The sequence below is a fragment of the Anarrhichthys ocellatus genome, unplaced genomic scaffold, assembly GCF_004355925.1.
Source record: "Anarrhichthys ocellatus isolate YVR2014 unplaced genomic scaffold, GSC_Weel_1.0 scaffold8, whole genome shotgun sequence".
Classification (NCBI taxonomy): Eukaryota; Metazoa; Chordata; class Actinopteri; order Perciformes; family Anarhichadidae; genus Anarrhichthys; species Anarrhichthys ocellatus.
In genome coordinates, this window is record NW_022280038.1 from 219028 (window position 1) to 240297 (window position 21270).

Here is a 21270-nt window from a genome sequence, read left to right on the forward strand (position 1 = left end):
GTGTGTGTGTGTGTGTGTGTGTGTGTGTGTGTGTGTGTGTGTGTGTGTGTGTGTGTGTGTGTGTGTGTGTGTGTGTGTGTACACAGCTACTTCATTGACAACCAGTACCCCGATGAAGCGAAGAGAGAGGAGATTGCCACCGCCTGCAACGCCGTCATTCAGAAACCAGGTAGGTCAATGGAAATGGTAAATAGTGTAAATATCACTGCTTCGTTAACAAAATAGTTTTAGGCTTTTAGCAACAGAGCTGAGATGTAGATCTGCCATGTCAAGGAGTCACAATGTCCAAATGCAAACTACATGGTTATTTCTAGATGTGTAGTTGGCTGTGAGTCAGACTCTTATTGTGTAACGACTGAGGGGAAACAGATGATCATATAGGAAAAACACTGTGGCGCTCCATCTGTCACGTCCATTACTTTGTATACTGAGACACAACAGAAAGACTTTTACATCGTCCACTTATCAAGACTGCAGGCTGGCATCCTCTTTCTTTTGGTGGACGTGGTGAGTATATGTGGTTGCATCCATTTGGAGAAGTGATTCGGTTTTATTAGTTAACATATTGGTCATGTTGCAACAATAAAAAAAAAAAACAAGACAAAGTAACCAGATGAGTTGCATCATGACAAACGCACGACGTAACCCCTCTGCCTCAGTTTGAAAAAGTAGCTCTGATGTCCAGGACGAAAGTGTCTCCTTCGTAAAACTGCTATAGAACTATATATTAATATTATTTTCCACATTCACCGAGTCTGTCCAATCAGTTCGAATCATGAATACCAAATATTTACAGAATGTAACTCTTTAAATGACACTTTAAAGATTTTTTTGCGTTGCCAAAATGTACGCCACACGCTTTAACACAGCCGAAATGATGAGAATGTCCCCAGTGATGCAAAAGGGTTAAATGCAGTACATAGGATAAATAGCCATGAGCATTGAATCCTTGAACTGCATTTTAAGCTAACTTAATTCAAAAAATACAGCATCATCAGATACCTGTCAAAGGAAGAAGCTTGCATTGCTGCGAAGAGACTTTGTGACCAGTGAAGTTAGAGACGCTTGAATGAGCCGTCAAAAACTCTCACAGGGAGAGACTGAAGGAGTAGAAGACAGAGAAGCAGCAGCGCAGTAGCTGTTATTTATGTGTGTGTGTGTGTGTGTGTGTGTTGCAGGAAAGAAGCTGTCTGATTTGGAGAGGGTTACATCTCTGAAGGTCTACAACTGGTTTGCCAACCGCCGCAAAGACATCAAGAGGCGCGCCAACATTGGTAATGTCTACCCCTCTTTGTGTGTGTCTGTGTGTTATTGGGGTTATACTCAGTGTGTCCAAGTGTGACTAAAGACCTTAACATGAAGCAGATACTTAAAAACTCAATGCGTGTTATCCCTTTAAGAACCATATATCCACTGTGCTGAGCTGTCTCTAAATAGATCAATACACACACACACACATAAAAGAGCTTTTGCTTTATCGTCGTATTTCACACACCTTGGCATCAGCGACTTCCTTCTTTCTTACCTAGCGCGTCGCTTGAGGTCGATATGCTATGATGAGGTTTGTGTTTTTGAAGAAGCAGCCATCTTGGAGAGCCACGGCATCGAGGTTCAGAGTCCAGGCGGCCAGTCCAACAGCGACGAGGTGGACGGCAACGACTTCCCTGACCAGGTAAACCGGGCGGGACTGGGTGTTTGCTCTGAGCAACTCAGAGGTATGCAGTAAACACACAGCAGGGCCCAGCGAGTACAAAGGGGAAATAAACCCGTTTGAGTTTACATTTAGTCACGTATTTGACTCGGAGATTATTAATAACTAGCTGTGAAGAGGTCGGAGGTCGGCACTATTCTTGTGTCAGTGGAATGACCTGGTTATTGTGTAACCCGAGCGCTGCTCTGTCACAGGGTTGCGAGGTGTCCTTATTTGACAAGAGAGCTTCAGCCAAGCAATTTGGTTTCAGTCGAGCTGACCTGTCCTCTCCAACCCAGGTACAGCCCGACCACACACCCACACACACCCCCTACTCACTGCAACTGCTGAACAAAGAGCTTTGCCGCAGATTTAAAGTACAAATTTCCAAGACGGTCTAGAAAGAATAAATACAAAATCTACTAACCCTTCCCTTAATTTATCCTCCTCTCGCTCAGGTACCCACGCTGCTCCCCAGCTGGTTTTCCGTCCTGAGTAGAGGAGGCTTGTCTGGACAGAGGGGCGCCTCTCTGATTGGCCGCTCCCTTGTGTCAGGGGCGGGCCCTCAGGCAGAAGGTTCCAGATTGACAGGTGTGTCCTGGTCTCCCCCGTCGCCCTCCCTCCAGGACGAACCCAGCATTCACAGCGCGCTGTCCGAGCCCCAGGACCCAATCGGCTTGGAGAAGGCGGCTGTCAATCACGGCAGCCACGCCCTGGCCAATCAGGTGGACGGGGCGGGATGCAGTATCGGGAATGACATCAAGACGGAAACGCTGGAGGACGACTGAAATGGGTGGCGGACATTGGAGTTGTCAGAGCGATGAATGGAGCAGGATCAGAGGTGTGTTAATATGCAAGCAGATTTTATAGGAATGTAATAAGTGAAAAAAGAAACAAGACCAAAAGTCGTGTAAAGTCCAACCCTGAGATACCTCCCAACCCTACCTCCAACCACCAACCTGCTCTGCTACGCTCTTATAGGGATTACTAGTATATTCTAATAATTATAACAACAATAAACTTTTGTTTCTTAAAGTGCTCCCCAGCAGGCTATGGAAGGTTAAAAATGCCCAAATCAAACCAAGAAAGTGAACTCGATTATGCATTCTTTAATTATGACCCATAAAAGGAAGTACCCATAGCAACGAGTAGTGTTTTTTCACTTTACTTCTTTGTTGATTTGTTTTCGGCATTTTAAATCTTCCGTAGAGACACGATGCATTGTGCGGGTTTCTTTGGAAGCTGCATCTTTCAGCGCAGGACAACACTGTATTTGACCCGGGGCGCACTGTGATCACAACACAACTGAACAGCCTCAAAAGATAAATGCGCCAGTTTGAAAGTCAAGTTCACTTCAACTGATTGTTTTGAAATTCTGTCGCGCATTTCATCGCAGTTGAGTTTATTTCAAATTTTTTGCTGTTGGTTCCTTCGAGTGTGAAGAAGAGCAGAATAAGCTCCGGTTTTTTCCAAGGTCACAGCGCAGTGGTGATGTGTTCTGTGGGCCTCTGATGATTTGAAAATGTAGAAAACAGAATGACCCACTTCTCCACCCCCTGCCCTGGTAGAACAAGCTTAATATATGGAAGCAAAGAAAGGAATACCTGAATGTATAATATTGACATTTTTGTAAAAAAAAAACAAAAAACAGGTGTTTTCAGTCGCTCATCTGAACTCCTTTCTTGCGTCACATGACTCACAGAACATTGCCTGATAGGCCAGAGATCCTGTCTAGGCTTCACTGCTTATCCTCTTGTCCCAAAGTTTGTTTTGTTCAGAAAATGAATGAAGTTGAGCAACCTGAATTCAGTTATTTTGATCTTCAGATTTTTTTTTTTTTTTTATAAATTGCACAACTTTACAAATTTAAACCACATAAACAGATAGTTATCTAGATCAAATATTACAAACATACTATAAATTTAGCAGTATTTAAATATCAAGTATTCACAATTAGGCATTCAGTTGCTTATGAAACTTAAATCCTCATGGCCTCTTTGCTTCCATATCAATAACAAGTAAAAAGTTATTCAATACATAACTGCATACAGACTTGTATGAGAACTAGAAACCCGGGTGACCGGGTGTTATTAATATTGTGGTCAGGCATAATGAATGATGAGCGTGAGATGATCTATAATCAATACAGATCAGTTAGTTGGGAAGAATTCAACAGTGACTGTTTAAATACTACAGATAAAAGTGTAACTTGAATACATACATATACTACACATGTATGTATGCATATACAGTATGTTGTATAAACCGTGGGGTGTATACAGTATATATATATATACACCCTGATCCATTTCTATATAGAAATATTGGCTTCAAATGAGAGAAAGCGTCAGTGTGAGTCTGTCTTGTTGGTGAAAGGTGAGTGACGCATTAGCCAAAGTATTAAGTTTTTAATTTTGCGTATTTTCAGAGTGTGTGATAGTCATGGATGGCGCTATGTGTTTAGAGATATGCTAATCAAAGACGCATCAGATGTGTCAAATTATTGCGAGGAAAATGCATTTCATTTTTTAGGCATATCCGTGTTTGTGCTCGATATGCCATGTGTTCTAAACACACATTGTCCAGTTTCAATTGTATTTTCATTTCAAATGACACTTTATTGGATCAATATCATGGTGCTTATAGTCCCTGCTGTTTAAACATTCGATTGATCAGTGTGACAGACCAGAGAGGCAGTAGGAAGAGACGATGATTTGGGAAACTGAGTGAGTTAGGTTTCCCTTGAAACAACCACAGCAAGAAGTGTTCTTTGGAAAAGAACGAATGAACTAGTCAATTCAAGAAATATTTATCCCAGTACAGCCGTTGTTGAAGTCTTTTTCTGCATTTTTGTTAATCTCCAACCCAACAAGGAATTATTATTATCCTTTTGCACAGGGAATATTTAACCAGTCTGATAACTAGTTGGATCTTTAGATTTTAAAAAGGTCTGCAAACATCTTACCACGTGTTCATTCGCTAGCTTATCAGGAAACAGTCTTAGCTTATGTTATACATCCAACTATATTTGTCTTCCAAACATGCTGCTCTCTTTTAGCTCCGTTTTGGCTGCCACCACCCCTCCCCCGAGGAAAATATCTGTCTCCCTAGCTGCCAAATGCTCCTCTATGTTCACTAGCTAACGTTAGTTGCTGACTTTGTTAGTCTGCTGACTGTTGCTGGGCAGGTAGGGTACAGAGGGTTTATTGGAGCTTTTTCACTGAAAACACAGGGCAGCAGGAGTTTGCGGGCTAGACCACCAAAACAATGAGCTAAAAGTGGCACAAAAAAGTCGTCATAAGACATTTCATGCAATCTTGCCAAAACAAAATTAAACTCGCCAAGCTGTCTTCCTGCCTAGCGTTGGCCGAGTTGCGGCGATGTCCAGCGGTGTGCGTGCTGGTAGTTCTGTTAGCGGTTAGCCCAAAAAACTGTACAAAAAAGAAGTAAGCCGATCCAGTAGTGTGTGTACTGGTAGATCCGTTAGTGGTTAGGGGTTAGCCAAACACACCGTCCATTCCATTAGCTGTAAGTCAAACACACCGCAAACTGTTATCCCCCCACTGTGGGTAAAGAGTGGCCGGGGGGGGTCGCTGTGTTCTTAGCTATGTTATCAATAGCAACAACTACCGGCCGGAGATCCGTTTAAGAGAAGTGAGTGAGGAGTCGGCAGGCAGTTAATGGCAGGATAAAAGTGTGAGTCACCGCAACCTCTTGATGTCCTTGGGCATGCAACCATAACTGGGCGTCCAAAATATGAAGTCGTTTTTCTACAGCAGAACACGAGATTAGTCGTGGACAGACACCGAGGTGCACACTCACTCACGGACGCATGCGCCCCGAAACAACAAAGCCAAGTGCACCTTTTATCGATCACGTTCTAATTGAAATACTGTCTTAACGTTACCAAAAGTTAACGTTCAAGTTCAGTAGCTGATCACTGCTGATGCTCTTGAACATCGTAGAAGTTCCATCAGACATCGAAACCTCCTTTTGTTTGCGTAAGTGTACTTAGCGTGTACTTTACTGACACATTACCACCTGCCACTGAACACTTTCTCACGAGCTAAAGAGAAAATAATGCTGGAGTTTGGTGCGTCCATGGATAGCCATCCAGAATAATTTCAGCACATGATATGTACCGTATGGTTTTAAGTTGAAGTGCCTTATTTATTTACTGTGTATTAACACAGGATCAGTGCACGAAGGACTTCCACAATGGCTGTACATTCATCACTGTACTAGAAACCAATGCAAGAAGGAACATGGTGTTCTGTAACGGCCAACACTGAAGTGGCCTCATTCAAACCGCTCCATCATTGTTCATCACCAGGTGCTTTACAGGCTAAGCTACTAGTTCAGAGTTTAAAAAACTCAACACAAATACCTCACTTTACCCCGCTCAGCTATAAGCTACACCCCGCAGGTTCCTCCACAGCTGCTTCAATGTGAATCAAAGTTTAGACAGTCGATAGTGAAAAGTGTAGGGACGAGTTATTCAGAGGAGACTGCCGGCAAACTGTGACGAGGCTGTAAAGACGGTTCACTGGCTGATCTGGGATCAGAAATGTCGGTGTCCTCTAAAAGGGAAATTCCTTCTTGAACTTGAGCCAATAATTATGAAGTTTGAACATAAAGGGAAATTCCACTCAAAAAAAAAAAAGATCAAAAGCTCCTGCTTCCACCAAGTCCAAGAAAAAAAAAAAAAAAAAAAAATATATATATATATATTTTCCCCTCATCCTGGTGGAATACTAACACAACTCGTCAGTGTTGGTTTCAGATTGAACGTCTTTAAGAATTCAAGTTTTGTGGTGGATTGTCTCTAACTGTATGGCAGCACAGCTGTCCCAGGTGTCTTTTGCTTTAAGCGTTTGTAAAACTCCGAGTCATAAGTCAGTGATGTAGCTTTCTGTCATGTTTGAATTATTTACACCAAAATATACTTCTAAGGGTTAGAATTTTTATTTTTTTATCTGCCAAGCAGAAGCCTTTCTGAGGTGAATCTATGGGTTCATGTAAGACAATGTGCTGTTTTGAGATTATTTCAGGATTTTGAACCATTTCAGTTGCTGCCTTCATGGTCTTCTCATGAAGTTGTACTTTTGAGACCTGAAGTTGCACATTAATGTGAAATGAAAAAGGAGTTGTCATTTGAAGTCATTTTAGAGCCAAAACAATCTGAAAGGAAAAAGAAATGAGAAACATAGGAGTCCAAAAAACGACGTCGATAATGAGAAACCCAAACGTGCGATCTTTTCTCATTTACAGTCGAGTTTCCCTTTGATTGGTCTTCACATTTCACTTTGCTTTCAGCTTTTGACCCTGAACTGGCTCCATACTTCTTTACAGAAGTGTTTTAAAGTGTTTATTCTCATTATAATTAACTTGAAATGCACCATGAGTCAAAGTGATCATGAAACAGAAACACAGTAAATACTTTTTTTCTTTTCTATATAAACGTGACCTTTGCTCTTCCAGTTAGATTCAGCACTTTGTTTCTGACATTGCTGAGGGCAACATGTATCTCTTCGTTGCTTTAAATGCAGTTGTATCACCTGCCTTTAGCCCTCTGTTGCCTTGCTGTACAGTTTGGTTTAAAAAGGATGAGCTTCCATTCGCTGGTTCTTCACAGGAAAAAAAGCAAAGAAAAGGTGCCGATGTTTCAGACGCCTGGTGTCGACTATATCTTGATCACATTTATCTTTCTCCTGCCAAGTCCAACTTCCTCCGGCAACGTCCCCGTCCCTTTACACAGACAGTGCGGTAAATATTTGTCTTAACCACACTGTTTGGATTGGCACAGTGGGCTGTTTAGCGTGACAAAATGAGGGTGCATGTCGATGAAGGTGTTAGTGGGGGGCGGCAGAGGTTCTTGATCTGATCAGAGGTCTGCTGTGTGAACAAATAGAAAAGGACAGATGACTGCGCTGCCATCGTGGTTTCAGTCAGTTCACGCCTCAGGACTGAATGTTGCCGTCGTGCGTCAATATTTGGGAATACACATTACAGTACACGAGATGCCGCATGACATTTGCAGGGTGGTGTCCTCGAAATGCTGTTTTATTTAGGTGAAGGAAAAAAAAAAAATTCATGCATTCATCATAAAATGTGGTTGTTCCAGTCGTAATGTCCTCATTAAATCAGCCAATGACTGTAAATAAATACTTTACAAAAAATGTCAGTCATGTAAAAAAAGAAACACTTCCGAGTGGTTTTCATTTTGGCAATAAAACTATTAATTCTCTCGAATGAAAAATATCAAACCTCAGCAGGACGTTTGTTGTATCACTTTGACTTGATTTTTATCCCCTCGTTCTTTTCTATTTCAAGATTTAGTGCCTTTTTTGGACGGTAGACTGTTCTGTAATCGCTATGTAGATGATCTACATATGCCTTTTGTTACTTTCATCTGTTGGATAAACCTTATTTGTTATTTTTAAAATGTGTTTTTATTGATATTCTATTTACAAGGGAATAAAACGTGATCCGAGTCCATGCAGTGTGTCTTGGTTTGTTTTGTCTGATTTTGAGAGAGAGAGAGAGAGAGAGAGCGGTTAACACAGCCGGCTGCTACTGTACTGTAAATGTGTATACGGTCAAAGTACCGTAAACTGGCCCTGAATACTTCATTTCACATCTCATTTTCTTTGTCAAACTATTAATATTCACAGCTAAAGAAGCAACAGATACATTTTGGAAAAAGAAAACATCAAGAGCTTTAACGTGTGTGAAATACCTCAAACTGTCAAACCAATCCCGAATTAAGGGCCACTGACTCGCTTTTTCTGGAGCTTCCGGCTGTATCAGTCTTTACCAGATGAGGGTTTTCGAGATGATCTCCATGACAACCAAGCAAACTTCCTCCGCTGATGAAGACAGGGCGGTGACGTTGAAAGCTCTGGATCAACAAGTGGACCGTGAGTCGGGATTGTTACAGTATAGTTTAAGTTAATAGTTTTTGTGAAATGCTGTTTCCTCACCTCATTGAAAAGGTATTATGTATATCTATAAAGTAAAGTTACCACTAACCTTCAACACTACATGCTGCGTCAGTCTCCCACAGCTCTGCACGTTTGGTGCAAATAATAAACAAATGAACTCGTTTAATCTTCTTTTACTGTTCAGATGATTAAAAGAAAGATGAATGTATTATAATACATGTTTATTCTTTGGATTGCAGCATAGAATTACAGAAAACAATTAAATTAATCAAAACCCAAACTTGTGCTCAGATTTGTCTTTTTATAAGTCTTAATACGCACGCACACACGCACACACACGCGCACACACACAGAATCAACAGTAGCGACAGACAACTGATAATGATTAGTCAGGATGATATAGTAATACTGTTGACCCACGTGTTTCTGGAGGGTCTTCTCTGCAGGAGGAACACGACTTAGCAAGCACCAAGTCCTCTCCTTCAGCTCCTCTTATTACTCTGCTCAGTGAAATACGGCTGCTGGTACCGAGGAAGTTTGAATGAAACGCATTGCGTTGATACCAACTGCCGTTAAAAATGCACCAAGACGAGAAGTCGTATCTGAATCCACGGCTGCTGAAATAAATCGGTGATTGGAAAACGAGGCTGCACTGCGTGTTACTCGTCTGTGTGGTTTATTCTAATGTGTGAGAACACACAGAGTGCTGAACTGTTCAGCAGCGAAACAGGTTAAAACTCTGTCAGCTAAAAAAAAAAAAAAAGGCCTCAGGGAAGAAGTTGGCAGAACACTATGGAGAGGCGAGAAACAGGTAGTTAAAAAAAAAAAAAAAAAAAAAAAAAGGTGAACCCTCACTACCAAGGCAGGAAAACGTGTTGTAGTGCCTGTCATATACAAAACAATATATCAAGCAAACTACTTCTCTGCAGGTAAAAAGTTTTTAAAATCAGAACACCTCGTCAGATCTGGTGATGATCCCAGGTAGGCAGGAGCTGTCGCTGCAGCAGGGCAGTGGTGGGTAGTAAATCCACAGATTTTGAGGATTTTATAAAATTCCCTGTGTGGAAGTCAGGGCCCTCCAGCAAGGCAGTAATACAGGAGCTTAAACCAGTGAAAACCGTATTTACGAACTCCCTTTGATGTCTTTAAAACCGGACAGCAGCGGTGACCAAATGAAGAGAAGGTTACTTCGTCTTCAGAAAAAAAAGAAAAGTTTTATCTAATTTTGGAATGATCCTGTTAAATAATAAGTTTCACAGCACAGCAGTGATGCGTGTAGTGTGAGAGCTGGCAGAGGACGCTGATCCCTCAGAGCGACGGCAGGTGAATGCAGCGCAGATATGGGACCGAATTCTGAGCGAAACAGAAGCACGTAAACAAGAAAAGACAACGAAAACAAAAATAAATTCTCAGGGGAAGATTTGAACATACAAATATAAATAGGCTGGGACACAAATCGCATCAATAAAAATGGAACTGGATGTGGTTCTTGGGGTCGATACAGTCCCATAAATAATACTTCTGACTTTGCTCTAATCTCTACAGTGGCAGACATGGAGGCCACTGAATTACAACATTAAATCCGTTCTGAGCAAAACAGTTATCCCCAACGCTAGTTTTTACAGTTCCTTATTGAAATGACTGCCGGGGCATCAGGCAGCCCGCCAGCTGGACTTTTTTTTAAAAATCTAATGCCAGCGTCACACTTAATCTAATAAAGTGATGCGCACACCACGCCGCAGAGAGCTACAGAGGAAGATGTGTGCTGGAAGAAAAGACTCATTACTGTTGTGACCTGAGTCGCTTGTCACGCAAAACAACAGCTCTCAATTGAACCAGTCGGACTTAAAATGTAGTTGAGCGGCGAGTGATTGAAAGCAGAAAACATTACAACGATTTAAGTACAATTAAAACACCGAACACTGGATCATAACGTGAGATCAGGTTGTATTTTCTTCAGACAGAAACAAAGTGTTGCCAGATATTAACTCTTCGATTCCCTCTTGTGCAAATGAACTGAAGCGTTGTCGATATGAAAACACAGTGTGTGCAAGATACTCGGTCATATGGTTTCTGAGGCACAAACGCATACAAGGGAAGCCTGAAGTGATCTCGAACCCCTAGAGCAGCGCCGCGAGCCGAGACCAGGACGGGAGAGTCCACCAGCCACAGAGAGGGGTGTTCAGAACTCCTCCAGAGAGGAGTTGCCCCCTCAGTGTGTTAAGGAAAGTGGCAGCTGGTGGTCATTTCTCGTCTTGGCAAGAACTCGCCGACATAACTGAATCAGAGCCAGGTCCACCCAACATTCACACACAGTCAAACACAAAAGAACTTTACTCCCTTCCTTCATTACCACATGACTGTTCTGAACCACAATATTATGAAATAAACAGCAGTCCAACCTACAAACCACTTCGCTATTCACCAACTACTAACATACCAGACAGCCACCAATAGTAACCAGCCAGAGATATTACACACACAGATTATGACTGAGCTATGGTGATGCATTGTCTCCTCGTCCAACATCACACTTCCTCTCCAGAGCTCGATGCGGGAATATTACGACCCTTTTCCTCCCGGCTCATCATCAAAAGGCTCACAATAAGTGCCTCATTTTTAGGATTTGTTATTTTTTTTAACCGCTTCATATTTAAAAACTGAACTAAAGCGCTGACTTTAGTTTCTCCGTCTGGGGTTAAAAAGAAAGAAAAGAAAACTCCTGGAATCCCAATCTAGTACACAGTAAGAGACACAGAGTGTTCGATAAACCAGTCCATCTACAATGCTAATAGCAGCAATTTTCATTGAATCATTTGTGCAATATTTATCAAAATAAAAAGGCGTTTATCAATTTTCATGCGATAAAATGCATGTGTACAAGCATTTAAATATAAATAGTAAATTCAGGCCTCTCGAATTAAGAAGAAGCACGATAAAACATTAAAGAGGATGATGGCGTTTCTCCAGATAACGTGCTCACGTGTGCATCATCGCAACAGACTCCTTAGTATACATGGATGTCACCATAGAAACCGCATATGATAATAAGCATAAGTTCTTCATCATCAGGATATGAACTTAGAATAGTCGTTAATAAATGAGACATGGTGCTAAAGTAACCAAGTGATGCTGATCGTGATGAAATACTACTTTTCCCATCATCAAAACAACCAATCAGAACAGCATCGCTCCGACTCAAAGCAAACACTTTGACCTCTGACCTTAGTCGAGTTCATCAGAAGGATCGCTCTCGCAGAGCGACTGAAGACTTTAACCAACTGTTTTCACGAGCTCGGTAGTTTCCACGTGATGAGGAAACTACTGCTGTGTTGTCCTGCTGATGCTTTTCCACAAATCAACACACAGAGAACGAGGTCACTGTCAAATGTTAAAGAGTCCCTCCGGAATGTGATGTTCAATCGGAAAATATATTGTTTTTGTAAATCCCAAAGAGTGCGACATCATCTCCAACAGCCGTGCCAGGAATGTTCAGTCAGAACAGCTTTCCTGTTTTTAAACGTTCTCCCAGTTATTGTTCTCCCATTTACAACTTAAAACTAGACTCTTTCAAAAACAGATCAAATGCAGAGAAGCAAATCGATTCTCCTCCCGAGCGTGAAATACCCAGCAGAGCCTCTGCTGTGTCTCCATCACTTTCTTCTCCTCAACACGTACACATGCCCACCGACCACACCAGAGTACCACAGCGCCCCCCGGTGTCCAAACGTCAGTCACAGAGGACGACCAGCTCACAGGCTTCAAGGACGGACGTCCACGTTGGTTCGAGGAATCCGTCCACGCTCAGTCTGCCTCTCCGTCTCGCTGAACCGTGACAACGCGGACACGTTCTGCTCACATACAGATGCTTCTTATTCAACGTCTCCAGTGCAAAATAGACTTTTAAAGCCTCCCGGTACAAGCAACCTGCTCCCTTAGTGGCTTTGTCCCACAAAAAGGACACAACTTCTCCTGCTTTACACATAAAGTCTTTGTCATCGACTACAATATGAACTCATCTGTGCACACAGGGCAACACTGTACAACACACACACACACACACACACACACACCTTGTCATTCCCCCTCTGCGGTCCCTGAGATCACCTCACACTTAGCACAAGGCATTCTCTTAAAACACAAAACACAGCTCACAGAAATTAAATAAAGACAAAATACAAATGCAAACCAAAGCCATGGTGAAGGCACATTCTGGGAGGATCCATCTTCAAAAAAAGAAAAAAAAAAAAAAAAAAAAAAAAGAGTCCAGGAGGAGGAGACAATGTGTCAAAGTGTTCAGGGGAGAGAGAGAGAGCGGCAGCCGGAGCAGAGCATTCTGGGACATGCAGTCTCAGGACTACCAGGTAGAGACATCATATCCAGGGATGCAAACACACAGTTGGATACATTGTAGTGCGGTATGACCCCAAATTAAAAAAAATCTAATTTGATCCATTTTTGTTTCTTAATTCACAAAAGGACATGAGAGTGAGACGTGAAAGGAGGATAAAAAAAAAGGCAAAAGAAACATTAAAAATCAATTAAATATTTCTAGAAGCTATGACTACTAATAATAACCAATTGTTGTGAATGGTGGATAGATGAAAAAATGGCAAATAACAATAATAATAGCCGGCATCCAAGTGGAAAAGATGAAGCCTTTTCATTCTCGAAGTGTTTTGTCTGCACTTTAAGTTTAAATATGTATTCTCAGAAGGGAACTGGGATCAAAATAAAGTGACCAGTTTGCATCCCTGTATATCAGCTCAGAATGCATCTCTGAGAGACAAAGTCCGCACTGCCTTTCATTCACTCTCAGCAGTCTTCCCATTGACCGCCAATCATTGAGCATCATCTTCCCACATGATAAATAGTCCTTCCACGGACTTGTATATACTCTGCATAGTCTTTCATCAACTTACTTGCATTCGTTCTGAATGGCCTCTTCATTGTCTTTGTTCTACCTCCATCCATCACTTGTGATTGGATGTAGTGAGTGAATTTCTAATAGGAGGGTAGGCAGTGTGTCAGTTCTGAATGCTTGAGCCTGTTGCATAGCTGGGAGGAGAGGAAGAGGAGGAGGGCTGTCGGGGAGTTCATCTCTCCCATCCAGCTCCTACTTTCCCTGCCTCAACTGCTCCAGGACTTGCGGTTCTCCCCCCGTCGGGCAACAATGGCTTCTCCTCGCAACACGGGGACGTGGGCGGGAGCGGTGAAGTCTCCCGTGCGCCGGCTGGTCCGGTCGCGGCAGGAGAGCCGGTCCGGGCGAACCAGCACCCCGTAACCCGGTTTGCAGTGGAAATACCGATGACCTCCGACTGAACCGTCATTTTTACCTGTGGGGAGCAAAACAAAAGAAGGCCGTCAGCCGGACGCCATTCAGAAGTAAACTGTGGTCAGCTCCACCAATCAAAGGCCGTACATTAACAAATCAATATTTGTGATTGTTACAAAACTACGGTACACTCTTTTACTCGGCCAAAACCTGGTCTGGTTTTTCATTTATTTGCGTAATTTGTGTGAAGTGGCCCTTGAATTGTGTACTTGCCTACAGGGGTGTCCAGCTCCACCCCCACCCACACTCCTTCGGCGAACTGCGTCATTCCCACGTAACGCACTGTCCCGGCCTTATTGCTTCCTACTGTAACATACGCCCCTTCTGTCAGCCAATCAGGCAGCACGTCATCATGGCTGCGGTCGTCATCGTCCATAAAGATCTCCAGCCTCTCAAAGCCGCCTCCTCCTCCTCCTCCTGAGTCGACCAGCTTGTGTTCAGAGAAGGAGTTTTCTGCTGCGACGTTGTTGTGATTGGCTGAGCTGTGGGAGGCGGGCGGAGCGACGGCGGCCGTCTTGGTGCCACACTGAGAAGGAGAGGTTACAACAGCGTTCCTGTCAGCACCCTGCTGCTGGGGGTTTGTGGGCAACGCTGTCTCGGCAGCCAGGAGGGAGGAAGACGAGGAGGAGGGTTGGAGGACGTCACACAGGGTAACCGTAGAAACACTACCGGAGAAGTAGCCGCTCGATGACTGGCTGAGGGGGGTGATGTCATGCGGGTCATGCACGGGAAGAGGAGGGACGTCTGGGAACTCTGCCCGTCTGTCTTTGCCCGGGGGCCGTAGAACTGCAGTCTACAGGAAATCAACGGTTTCAGACGAGAGCGTGCAAGGCAAAACAGAACAAAAAATCATCAACTTCCCCCCCAAAAAGTCTCACAGTCACCCTTTGGACCAATCAGCTGCTCTTAAATCTAGGGTCCCTTATGTGCAGCATGAAAACATTGACATTTGCAGCCACACGCTGCTTGACAGCAATAAATAACGCAGTCGCCCTTTGGGCGAATGAGTAAATACATGAAAATGTCTTTGGAACAAAACCACATATACACTTATGTTACTGCAAACGGCACCAGATCAGGAACCAATAAGGAAGCAGAACAGTTAGTTAAAGGGGTTAATTTCCCAGGCAGAGAGCGTCTAACAAAGATACTGTTGCCTGCATTATTGGAGGTGTATGATCCAGTGTATCTCGAGCTTGGCCCATACTGTGGACTAATATACAGGGTTATCTCAGCCTCTGCTGATTCTCCGTCTCTGTCAGTCCACCAAAATTTATGGCGGGGGGGGGGCGGCAGTAATAAATAGCTGCAGCGACTCTTAAACTCAGTATGGCAGTAGACAATTTAATGTCCAGAGGGGCCCCAGATTGCAATTGCGGAAAGTGTTGTGCAGCTTGAATATGACAGCGTATTAGATTGACGAAAGCTGCAGTGCTTATCCACAGACCAATAATTTGATCCAATTACGAATACACAAGAAAAGCTAAAGATTTTTGTAACGATTTGGCACAAAACAATCCCCATATTGATCAAATCCAATCGTGACATGAATCACAATGTGAGCGACAGGTGATCAAACAGGAGAGACTCACCGTGTCAGCTTTGACTCGATTGTCGTCCCCTCCGGATGTCATGATGCGAGGGACATGCTGCAGTGAAACAACAAACAAGGTCATGACATGGCAACACACGCAACACACCCGTACACTCACCTTGCTGCCAGAGCTCGGCATTTTTTTTAAACCAGTCCAGCATCATTTACTACCGATTATATGCTTAAACTTCGTAATCTCTATTCCGTCAGCGAGGCTAACTGGGTCCCACCCAGCTTCACCATCCACAAAGTAAAACAAAGCACAGAGCTCTGCTGACCTGCTGGCTGTGTGGCGACGGTCTCAGCTCCTTTTTCTCGTCCCGCGCTGGAAACAGAGACTTGAGCAGTTTGGGCATCTGAGGAACCAGCGCCTTAACTGAAAGATAAGAGGCAGCAAGTCCTGAACGACCTGGGGGGAGGGGGTTGAGGTGAGAGAGGAGGAGGAGGAGGCAGAGGAGAGGAAAGGAGCGAGGAAAGAGGAGCAGGTGTGGGAGGTAGAGGAGGTGTGAAAGAGTAAGACAAGAAAGTTGAAAGCAGGTCCAGGAAAAGGCAAAAAAACAACACAGTGATAGACTGACAGAAGAAGACATCCGCCAGCAATAAGACACACTGACGGTTGATTTGGCAATTACAACGTGATTAAAAAAAACACTATTACTAAAAAATATTAATTCTGTTCATTTCGTGAACGGAATTAATCTAAAGCACGTCACAATAACATGCATTCTGACATGGACAACAAATCACTACGAGGCAGAATATACTCAGACTGATTACAATGAAAAGCTTTGGTAATGACCATGAGGAGAGAGGAGGAAGTTCGCAGCACTGCGTTAGACGAAGACGGTTACAGAAATGGATGTAAGCGACACCAGAAGGAGCAGATAGGAAGAGACACATCATCTTACGCGTCAAAGAAAGGGAACAGAGCATTGAGACCCAGCATTTAGTCACGTAAACAATGACACAGTGATATTTTTGGCGGAGGAGTGGAGTCTCATGATGGAGATCAAAGTCTTATTGAGATCAGTGTGTAGTAGAAATGAATGAACCTGTTTAGAAGAGAAGAGGGATGAAGGAACTGGTAGGAGAGGAAAAGTGACAAGGGATGTATGACAGAGAACAGAGTAGAGGGAGTAAAGGGAGGAGGTTTACCTTGTTCCGGCTCCTGGTTCTGCGGGGGCGACATGCCGAAGGGAGTCGGGGATGAAGACGGGGAGGTGGAGTAGGTGGAAGGGGACGAGGCGGGCCGGGGGAGGGTGCGGTAAAACTGAGACGGCATGAAGATATCCTGCTGACTCTCCCATCGGCCCTGAGAAACAGACAGGCAGGACATGGGTTTGGAAATGTGTTATTCAGTTACATCAAACTCGTCACTCTTAACCAGCTGTTGCTGAGAAGAGTCAACATGTAGAGGCAAGAAGCTAATAGTGTGTTACCTTGTCGTCCAGGCAGGTTGTGGACAGGTCTTGTCTACTTCCAGACAGCTGAGGATGGACAGACAGTGAGAGAGAGAGAGAGTGAAATCAGATTATGTTGTACTATTTTGCATCGTCTTCTAGTAATATTGTAGTGGCACTGTATGTGTTTTACCCTGTGGACAGAAGGAGAACTGATGCTCCGTCTGTTGCTCTTCCCTCTGCTCGTCAGTTGCTCCTTCACTGCCACCTCCTAAAACACACACACAGCACATGTCAATGTATTAGAAAGTGCCGTGTCTTCTAGGCAGCTGTGTGTTAAAACACTGCATGTCTGCTTATCGATCAACAGATCTAATTTCTATCGACTTGAGATTGTCTGTCTCGCTACCGGTTCCTTCACCTACCTGTCTGAGTCTATCCAGAGTCAGGATGTTCTCCAGACTGAGGACGCTGCGGAGGTATTTCTCAATTGCGGCCTCGTTATCAGCCGACTGGCCGTTGTGTGCGCTGGCGGCGAGGTTGGCCAGCATCTCCCTGTCCTCTGAACCAGGGGCGTCCTGATGGCACAAAAACATCATAAAATATTTGTGATAAGTGATCCACCCTTCTGAAAGTTTCTTAGGCGAAACACGCCTGATATCTTCTTCTGGCCTTACCCCGGGGATGTTGGAGACCACCTCGAATGTGACCCCGCAGCCAGGTATGGTGCTGCGGGTGGACATCCTTCTGAGAAAGTTCTGTGCAAAACCCTGGCGTCCCGGGTTAATGTTGACGCAGAACCTCTTCCTCAGGACCAGCTGCATGTCGGCGGGGTGGCTGAGCTGCACCACCACTCGAACCGTCAGGTATACCCGGTGCTCCGGCCACGCCCCCCCGCGACTGAGCTGGGGACACTCGTGGACGGTGGAGTCCCATGATGCCTCTGCTTTGACCTGCAGGTGTCGACAAACACACACTTGGTTAATGACACGGTTTCCCCAAGTGGACGTCCTCTGGGGGGGGGGAAATACCTCATGCGGGTCCGTCATCCTCACCTCTCCGTCGTAGTGTTTGACGATCTGCAGGTCAAAGAAGTCGTCCTCGTCCTCTCCGCTCAGGGTGGCGTCCCAACCTCCAGCCTCGGGAACCTCGAACTGCTCTTGAGAGCTGAGGTCATCAGCTGGGGAAAACCAGCAGAACACATCGCAAATCAGCCGGCGAGTAGAAAAACACGTGAGCAGGCATATTTTATTTGGCAAAGAAGTGACATACGTTTGAGGTTCAGGAAGAGGACAGGAGTATGAGTCTCCATGCCCGGCAGAGGAACCCTGTGAACAAACATGCGATACACACCGGGATCAACATACACACGATTCTGTCCCTTACGGAAGTAAAGCTGAGAGAGGCCTTCACAAAGAAACATCAAATAAATCTATTCAGAGACGCGCACACGTCCTGCCGCGTTTCATACCATTCAGCAGGCGCTCCGGGAATGCCGCTGCCAGCAGAGGGCACCATGACAGCGTTTCTCTCCTCCGTCAGAGTCAAGCGCCACTCCAGCAGCTGGGCCTCCCTCTCCATGTCATCCTCAGTCTTTTCTGTGCACACAACAACACTCACACCTTTAACACTTCCTACACTGAAAGACACCAAACAACCCAAAGAGAGGGCGGATTTTGGAATGTGTAAGCTTGTTTTTATGAATGTTTGTATACTTGTGTGTGTGTGTGTGTGCGTTACCTGCTTTGCTGACCAGGCTCTGCAGGTGCTGGTCGAGGTATTCCTGTCTCTTGGTGAGAGCAGCTAACCACTGCCGCCTCAAACGTTCCAGGTCTCTTTCCTGCAACAACAAACCAGTAAGTTCAACATTTCGGGGTCCAGTTCACTTTTAAGTCAATTTAAGACGTATTAAAGGAGGCGAACGAGCTGTGGACAGAGCTGTATTCGTCTGATCTACCTGATAGCTGTCCATCTCGTCTCCTTCCTGGTCTGCTGCTGTGTTTTGGATCTCCACACAACCCACTGACACTGCGAGCAGTATTTCAGCGATCAGAGGCATGGTGCCCGAGTCCTGAACCGAACGCACGTCCACCTGGATTCGCCTCGACTGACCCTGGAGATGAGGAGGAGGCGCGAGACACAGAAAATAATTAGAAGCTGGCTTTTCAGTTGACGTTTTCTCGTTCCACCTGCTGTGATCAAGTCGACTGTGGTTGCGTTTTCCCATACCTGCCGAAGCTGGAAGATTCCCCCGGTCTGCACATCCCTAGCAGGAACCACTTCCACTGGGACAAAGTCTCCGTTCTCATTTATCTCCAGGATTTGAATCCACAGCTCTAGGCGACGCGTTACCTCACTCCACCTACAAAAAACAAACATCATCAGCACATCTGGGCCACACCAGTGCATTGGTTTTTCATCATTTACTGGAAAGGAAAGGGGAAACGTAAAAAGTCAAAGGTGACTGTCTACCTGTCTCGTAGTGTGCGCGTCTTGGCCTGGATGATGCTGAGGTCCCACAGGGCGGGGTTTCTTCCTGCATCTGCCTGTCTGTGTCCAAATACCTCGATGACAACGGCCCCTTCAGTCAGGTATTCGATGAAATCCTCGGTCACCGACACTGCCACCTCCTGCAGCACCAAATGAAGATCAGTCTTACACCAACAACATGTCCCCACACACCACCTTTTACATAAATATCAGCTTTCCAGCTCCCCATGTGTCAGTTTAACACAACGATTATAGTTGCCCGCCTCCTCCCTCCCAGGCTTCACCTTGCAGCTGTCAAACACCACCATGCAGTGTGGGTCCTTGGTGGTGGGCGACGAGGACGCTGGGTCTACTTCAGGAGCCACGATGATGGGCTCAGGCTGGTCCCAGAAGGAGTACTGACAGAAGACGAAGTTGGACAGGTACTGGGGAAGACCAGTGGCCTGCAGGATCTTAATCTGTAGAGGGAACACGAGTCAAAAGTCATTTCAGAACAAACTCCAGAATTGATTGCAGGACTGTGCAGGTCCTCCTGGAAGGATTTGAAACTACTGACTGACCCAGGTCTGAATACCATAGTATAGATAGTGTACTTCTCCCTGATGATCCCTCTGTCTTACCATGCAGACCAGTTTGCGATCGTGCACTTCAGTGTCTTGATTGTTGTCGGGTTCATCTCCTCCAGCCATGTTGTCCTCTAATCCCCCTCCAACCCTCACCACCTCCACATGGAGACGCCCTGCCACCTGACGAGAGGAGAGCAGACAGGAAAACATTATAAAACACTTTGACCCCCATCCATACCTAGAAAAAGTGTGTAAATAAAGGTTCATCGACTCCAGAGCTACTCATCCACCATTTAGAGTTCCATTTTAAAAATCTAGCTGAAATGTACTTAAACATTTGCTTTATTTGTCACAACCTTTGTAGTATTTTGTTAGACTTTAGCATTCTGGCAACATGACCATCATCTGACAATCATGCGACCTATAACTCGGACACCCATGATGATCCAGAAATTAAAAGACTGCTGATCTCAATGAAAGTCATTCTGGAATGGTGTCACAGAGATTACTAGAAAAATCTCAACAGAAGTAGCTGCAGGAAATTAAAAAAAACACAACAGAAACTACATTAAAGAAGTTTATAATACACCAAGTCTGGAGACTATCTCCAAAGCGCTGATTCCTTACCGATTCCCTTTTTTATGACAAAGAGATGGAGGGATCAAATTGATAACCAACAGGTCTGAGACTACTGTACCTCTCCCTTCTGGTTGATGATGGGAACAGCGTACTGCAGCTTGACATCATAGAAGAGACAGGAAAGGAAGACATTTGCAACGCCGATCAGACTGTGGTTTTCCTGCTCGTCGAAGAACGGGTCTGCTCGACGGAAATACGAGCGCATCACCTGAACAAGGAAAGAAGGAGAATGTGGAATACAATAAAACTTTGTTTTACCGATATGAGAGTTCTAGCGTATCTTAACTTTGTCAAGTTAACTCACAGGGTTGTCTTGGTGATGGAGGTGGTAGTCCTGCCACTCTTGGTAGAGCTCTCTCATGTCAACCAGACGGTTCTCCATCTTCTCCAGACTCCAGATCTGCTTCCCTCGACACCGTCGTCGGACCTGAATCGCTGGTTCGCTGAGCACTGCATCCCTCTACACACACACACACACACACACACACACACACACACACACACACACACACACACACACACACACACACACACACACACACAGATGTATTTTGAGAATTGTCTGTGTTAAAAACAGATGACAGGGAGATCTCTGCATGTGTGAGTGTCTAC

The 21270-nt window shown here is 44.6% G+C and overlaps 2 protein-coding genes across 6 annotated transcripts in view; one reads left to right on the top strand and one right to left on the bottom strand.

Moving 5' to 3' along the window:
• LOC116383984 (homeobox-containing protein 1-like) overlaps positions 1-8188 on the top strand; it is a 16224-nt gene extending 8036 nt beyond the window's left edge. Inside the window, exons 6-10 of one of the 4 annotated variants that reach the window (XM_031848215.1) lie at positions 87-169; positions 1179-1274; positions 1530-1672; positions 1906-1989; positions 2149-8188. In XM_031848215.1, the coding sequence (XP_031704075.1) occupies positions 87-169; positions 1179-1274; positions 1530-1672; positions 1906-1989; positions 2149-2478 (736 nt within the window). In that variant the 3' untranslated portion in view covers positions 2479-8188. The remainder of the gene's footprint in view (positions 1-86; positions 170-1178; positions 1275-1529; positions 1673-1905; positions 1990-2148) is intronic. The other 3 variants (XM_031848216.1, XM_031848217.1, XM_031848218.1) reach the window with 3 other exon arrangements.
• Positions 8189-8840: 652 nt separating this feature from the next.
• The window catches only part of kif13ba (kinesin family member 13Ba), a 36280-nt gene continuing 23850 nt past the window's right edge, over positions 8841-21270 (bottom strand). The window contains exons 20-39 of one of the 2 annotated variants that reach the window (XM_031848213.1): positions 20963-21118; positions 20717-20866; positions 20074-20199; positions 19738-19911; positions 19436-19593; positions 19193-19325; positions 18921-19076; positions 18704-18803; positions 18435-18561; positions 18236-18291; positions 18019-18143; positions 17641-17916; positions 17389-17541; positions 17157-17234; positions 17003-17050; positions 16719-16875; positions 15842-15972; positions 15562-15618; positions 14183-14762; positions 8841-13970 (exon numbers count right to left, since the gene is read on the bottom strand). In XM_031848213.1, the coding sequence (XP_031704073.1) occupies positions 13765-13970; positions 14183-14762; positions 15562-15618; positions 15842-15972; positions 16719-16875; positions 17003-17050; positions 17157-17234; positions 17389-17541; positions 17641-17916; positions 18019-18143; positions 18236-18291; positions 18435-18561; positions 18704-18803; positions 18921-19076; positions 19193-19325; positions 19436-19593; positions 19738-19911; positions 20074-20199; positions 20717-20866; positions 20963-21118 (3147 nt within the window). In that variant the 3' untranslated portion in view covers positions 8841-13764. The remainder of the gene's footprint in view (positions 13971-14182; positions 14763-15561; positions 15619-15841; positions 15973-16718; positions 16876-17002; positions 17051-17156; positions 17235-17388; positions 17542-17640; positions 17917-18018; positions 18144-18235; positions 18292-18434; positions 18562-18703; positions 18804-18920; positions 19077-19192; positions 19326-19435; positions 19594-19737; positions 19912-20073; positions 20200-20716; positions 20867-20962; positions 21119-21270) is intronic. The other variant, XM_031848214.1, reaches the window with a different exon arrangement.